The 6,000-nt window shown below is 50.6% G+C and overlaps 1 protein-coding gene across 2 annotated transcripts in view; it reads left to right on the plus strand.

The window, feature by feature from the left end:
• DESI2 (desumoylating isopeptidase 2) overlaps positions 1-3,812 on the plus strand; it is a 46,425-nt gene extending 42,613 nt beyond the window's left edge. For both annotated transcript variants that reach the window (XM_021682834.2, XM_021682835.2), the window contains exon 5: positions 444-3,812. In XM_021682834.2, coding sequence (XP_021538509.1) covers positions 444-677 — 234 coding nt within the window. In that variant the 3' untranslated portion in view covers positions 678-3,812. The remainder of the gene's footprint in view (positions 1-443) is intronic.
• The last annotated feature ends 2,188 nt before the right edge of the window (positions 3,813-6,000 follow it).

A 6,000-nucleotide genomic window follows, 5' to 3' on the forward strand; every position in this document is an offset into this window, starting at 1 on the left:
GGACAGGGTCAGGGCGGGAAGTGGGCAGAGAGCCACACATCGTCAGCTGGAAAGGCCCCTGCTGGCCCCACATCTGCCCCCGCCATCCCCAGCGGAGTCTGCAGACGAAAGCCAGCCGGGCCTTCCGGCCCCACTCCTGCCGCGGACTCCCAAAGCCAGGTCTGCGTCTGGGGAGCTATTTCTCTCTCTGCTGATTCGAGCCCCTGGGGAGAAGTAGGATGGGGACAGAAGTCACAGGGTAGATAGAGATGCAGAAAGTGAGCCACATGAACGAGGCTCCGCAGAACGGGAGGGATGGGGCTGCCGGAAGGGCCCAGGCTCCAGAGGCCCAGGTGCAATGTTTCCGGGGCACCCACCTGCCTCCGCCGCACCCCCACACCCTGGCACTGGACCAGGCCCACCTCATTCATCTTACCTAACACCACACCCTTTGTTGTCCATAGATTCTCTGCGGGAAAGAGATTCCTCGCTGGATCAATCGACTTGCCTACTTCAGCTCCTGTATACCCTTTCTACAGAGTTGCCTCCCCAAGGAGTGGCTCACCCCCGCGGCCCTGCAGTCCAGTGTCAGCCAGGAGCTGCAGGACGAACTAGAGGAGGCCGAGGACGCCGCTGCATCCGCCTCCATGGCCAGCGCTGCAGCGAGCTCCAGACCTGGGCGCCACACCAAACTATAAACGTCTCCAAAGTCACACCTTCAGAGCTGTCTCTGACAGTTGACTATCAACTAGAGAAAGTAAAAGAGTAAGCGTCCTCTGGATATTTTGTATGCAAAGATGGCTCTCCCCCCAATCCCAGTTTTTCAGCTCAGGATTATATTTGTAATCAAAAGAATCACTTGGCGCAGGAGGGAGAACTTTGTATGAAGCTTCCCTCTGTTTTTTTTTACCCACTTGTAAATTTGGATTTACTTCTGTTTTATACGAGCTCTGTTAAGTTATGTTTACAGTATTTTGTATCGCTGTTTACAAATCTTGCATGGACTCCTGCCACCGTGAAAGAAGAAAATCTTCATGACTTCAAAAACGAGGCAGGTCATCTTTGTACACTTCCGACAATTGCTGGAGCTACGGTGTTAACACTAGGCACACGAGGGATACTTGAGCGGTGAGAGTTGCCATCACCCTCTTGAGAATGGTCTTCTAGATCTGTGTTTGGGTTTATTCACGTTCAGGACACAGAGGGCAAGGAGCACCCGCGGCCGAGGGTGGCAGCTCCCTGCCCCACAGAGGAGCGCGCTGCCCAGGCTCCCCCAAATCCGGGGGGTGTGGTGCTTGCATCCCAAATACCAGTCCACCTCAGCAGCCTGGTCCCTTCCTGCGTCCGTCCGGCTTGGACCCCTCTGATTCTATAGTTAAGATGGTTTTCGTTAAAGATATTCTTGCTAGTCACTAAGGAGTATTTTTGCACACGGGTTGGGAGCTTCACCTTTATTTTAATACCTCCCGCTACCCTCCTCCCTGCACCGGGCTGTGACAATGGGGTAGGAAGATCCTAAGCGGCAGCCTTCTGAGTAGCGGTGTGAGTTGACATTCAGCTGCTTTTTAACTGTTCGGGCTGCCTTTTATACGAGACCTTGAAAACTGGAGTCTGAAGTAACACTGTCCACAGAGTGAATCATTTGATATTCCACCATTTTATGTACCATTTCAGACAGAGTGTGTTGGAGTCTGTTGGCTTGTGATGGGAGTAGCATCCCCTCATCTTAGAAAACCGAGTCTCGTTGACTTTTTGTTGAAAGATATTTGTGTGTCTTAAAATTCATCTTTTTCTGTTCTCTCAAATGTGTCTCTTACAGAAACTACTCTGAGAAAGAAATTGTCAACCGCAGATAAGTCCTCATTAGCAGGGACTCCGTCTGCTCAAATCTACTCCCAGTTTGACCCTTGGATGTAAGAGCCAAGTCATTACATGTCAGATTCAATTCTTCTGCCTTAAGAATGAATGTCCTACATAGAATATTGGATGCAGCGTATAAATTATCCAAGGCAGTGACTTCAGCTCTATAGAGATTGTTAGTTTTAAAGGCACCTAGTTTTATTTAAACTTCTAGATTGGATTATTTGCTATTGTTCTTTGTAAAGATACATATCTTTCAGTAAAGGACATTTTTAACTTTTCCATCAGCTGATTTTGATTCATTTTATCAACTGAAGCACACACTATTCCTAGGGAAACCAAACCTTGGGTTAGAAGCTTTGACCTGAGAAAAATGAAGCCACTTAACCTAATTTACGCTTTTGTTCTGTTTCTGGAGAGGAAAGCCTTGACCATTCTCCCCTCAGTTCTTTAGAGGGTGCAGAGCCCTCACTTAAGAGACATGACAGAAGGAAGAAAAGAGTATAGGATCTTTGTGAGAAGTTGACTTGGTTCAGGCTTAAAAAGGAGATTTAGAATAAAACACTAAGACTCCGGCCATGTGTCTGTTCCCTCAGAGGAGAGTCCTAGCACCAAAACCCAGGTTCGTGGAAAGTGTCGAGGCAGTTTGCTTGGGATTTTTTTAAATAACGTGTGGTGGATGACAGTTGTTTCTCATCCATTCAGATAAACGTGATTTTAGTCCGTGCTGCTGACCCACATAAAGGAGTGGCCATCCGTTAGACCCATCTTGGTGAATAGCCAGGAACACCCCATCTGTGCTAATCTGGAATCCAGCACCTCAGCACACAAACGATTTCACCGCTGTTCTGTTGTGTTTACTTTGATCTGCAGCATTTGGAGTGAAAAATAGCGTGAAGGGGCCTGGTAGAAATAAACAGTGGCCTGAGGCCATTTATCATACTAGCAATCAGCATATAAAATTCTGGATGTGAGATTGCTTGCAATCCACTTGTACTTGAGGTTGTCTTTACTTTAGAAAATCTCATTTAAACCAGTTCCCCTCTATAGTTCAAAGTTGAGGTTGGACTTAATGGACTAGCATTTAACCAGCTTTTTCTTGCCCTTGCCGGGAAAGAATTGTGTTCTCAGCCTGATCTCTGTTCAGAAAAATCCAGTCATTTAGATACATGTGACATGACGGAGTCAGAGATTGTCTTCGTAGCGGGAACCAAGCGAAACCCATTTCTCATGGTGGGTTGGACGGCGACAGTGTGGGAGGGCCAGAAGCTACTGGTTTCGGTTTGTTTTCAGTGCACTTGGGTTGGTTGGTCGAGGTTTTGTCAACCCTAAGAAGGGGGCATCGGCTTTGGACAGTGGCCTCTGGAACTGTAGGAGGTGGCGTGGAGAGAGCCCCCGCTGGAGGCCTGGCGCCCAGCTGAGTGTTGCTCTGGCCCACAGTGATAGCACACAGCTCCCTTCACCAGCATCCACACAGAGCAGGGTCCGGTGTTCGCCGATGGGCACCACCGCGCACAAGGGGAGTCCACGCTATGCCCAGCTGCGGGACTCCGTGTCCATGGCTTCTCTCCATCACAAAACGGGTAGAAACACATTCGCTGCTTCAGGGCTCGAATCTGTGTGTCTTCTTACGGCTCCATTTCTGCAAGATACTCGGTCGTTTCGATGCGTGCGTGCTGTGTTTCTTCTGCCATCGCACATTCTTCCCTTCCCTATGGTCCTAGGTGCGGCTCAGTGATTAGACTCGCCTTGTCAATACACATCTTCACTGTTCGAGAGGTGTTACAGCTGTTAAAGAATCTTCATGAACCTGAAGATAATTTCTTGTGAAGTTGAATGCAAATGTACTGTCATTCATAGTGTTTATATGGAAAAAAAAAACCAGGAATTTCACTTTTGCTACCTTGATATAGCATTGGGCTATCATGTTAACAACATTGAAATACATCGATTTATTAAAAAAATACTTTTATAAGAAATGCTTTCTAGTGCTTTCTGACTAGAACTGTGACATACTTGTGTTGGAGGGTGTGTGGTAACCCTTAAAACCCAAGGCTCCCATCTGCTCTGTGGATGCAGTCGGACCCTCTTGTATGAACTCACGTGCGTGCTCTAGAGCCCAAGTCCATGGGCCAAGTCCTTAGCTGCCAAAGAGCATAACCCCACTCCTCACGGCGGCAGTGGGTGTGAGCCCCAGCTCCCGGGCCATGAAACGGGCTGGGAGGGGAGACACGTCCTCTGCTGTCCACCCAGAGTGCAGGGGAGGGGTCGCAGAGGGAGAGCCCCCCCCCCCCCCCGCGCTTGCTCAGACACGCACCCCCCCATCTTGGAGCATCGAGCGTGCAAGAGCCTGTTTCCTATAAACCTGTTCGCTTCTGTTTAGCACCTCCAACCTGACCCTTCTCTTTGCTGGCCGCCTTTTTTTTTTAAAGATTTTATTATTTATTTGACAGAGACACAGTGAGAGAGGGAACATAAGCAGGGGGAGTGGGAGAGGGAGAAGCAGGCTTCCCGCTGAGCTGGGAGCCCGACACAGGGCTCGATCCCAGGACCCTGGGACCGTGACCTGAGCAGAAGGCAGACGCTTAACGACTGAGCCACCCAGGCGCCCCATTTTGCTGGCCTTCTTGTACCTAGCATTTCCCTCCACTAACTGAAAAACTTCTCTTGAATTAAGTATTGTTAAATAAGTGCTGGCGGTCCGCTCCCTCTAAGAAGGAACGACAGACAAGGCATTCGTTCTCCCCTCAAGCGCAGTAACCAAAGGGAACCCCCCCCCCCATCTGAACAGGTTCCTAACAGACTCTAACAAGTTGGTCACAAACTCAGATCTGGTCAAGCAACTGGTCTTGTCTGCAGAGAAGACGCCAAATATACTGAAACACAATAGCCTTTTTTCCCCCATTATCCTCCTGTTCTAAGTTTGCGGAAATCTAACGGCTTCATGCTGTACTTTCCAAGATGTAACTTCGACACAGGCGGCTACTTGCTTCCTCATAGATTCTGAATCCAGAGAACTGAACCCTCTCAAACTTGTCCCTTTGATCCTTCCCAAAAAGAACACCCTCCCGAAGAAGATCGCGCGTTAACCCCACACTGGGCAGTGGAGAGAGTTCCTTCTCGCCAAGGCCAAGGGGAAAGTGATTGAGAGTTAAGAAGGGCGGTCTCTCAGCTCGACCGTGGAGACCTTCGTTTCCGGAGGCTGCACGGGTGCACCTGTCCCCGGCAGCCGCGTCCTGATGGGGAGGGCTCTGCGCTCCCAGTCAGCAATGTTCCATTCCCATGCGGTGGAGGAGCTACCTTGAGCTCTTCTCTGGCCCCCTCATTCGGGAGCAGTTGCCGGGTTCCATCAAACGCTTCTGGCCCCTTGGTGGCCCCAGCTAGGGGGGCCCGTGGCCGCCACGCTAGTTTCCTCACAACCCTAACTCACAGCGACGGTGAGAGCTAGTGCCTGGGCAGCCTCCAGGTGCTCCTTCAGCTGCAGCCGCACCGACGGAGGCACCGGCCTCGGCAGGCTGTCCTTACCGCTTTGCGGACAGGTGGGCCCTGGAATCCGGTTAGCCAAGCCGCTCAGCCAGAGCCCTCAGATGGAGGGAGTTACGACCCCTCTGCTTGCTCTGCCCTGGGAAAGGAATATGCATTGGGTAGGGCAGTGAAAAATTCGACAAGGAAAAATTATTCCATCTACCTAGGGCCCCCAGTCTATGTGGTTATCCACCCAAATGGGGACTGAGGTTTTCAATCACCAAATTGGTACAAGAAAGACTAAGGCAAGCAGGGCTGCCAGACTCAGCCTTAATCAAAGATAGAAGGACACTCTGGCCTCCCACTTCCTCCCCCAGGGTCACGAGTGGGCGCCACGGAGAGGCCCTAGCAGTGGCCCCTGGTGGGCAGCTGACAATCCACAGAAGACCAGCATCCCCGCAAATACAAAAAGTCATCACCTCGCGTCTGGAAAGGCCAGTGGATTTTGTGGACAAGACAAAGTAGAAAAGGGAAATGGTCTTATTGTAGCCCTGCTGTGTGCGCCTCGGAGCAGCGCGGGGCACGGTACTCACATTACTCCATGTAACCCGCACAACAGCCTATGACCCGATTCCTGCTTTGCACAGAAACAATCGAGTGCGCATGAGCCCAAGACCACGCACGTGGCATAGGAAA

This window comes from Neomonachus schauinslandi, chromosome 6 (assembly GCF_002201575.2).
Source record: "Neomonachus schauinslandi chromosome 6, ASM220157v2, whole genome shotgun sequence".
NCBI lineage: Eukaryota > Metazoa > Chordata > Mammalia > Carnivora > Phocidae > Neomonachus > Neomonachus schauinslandi.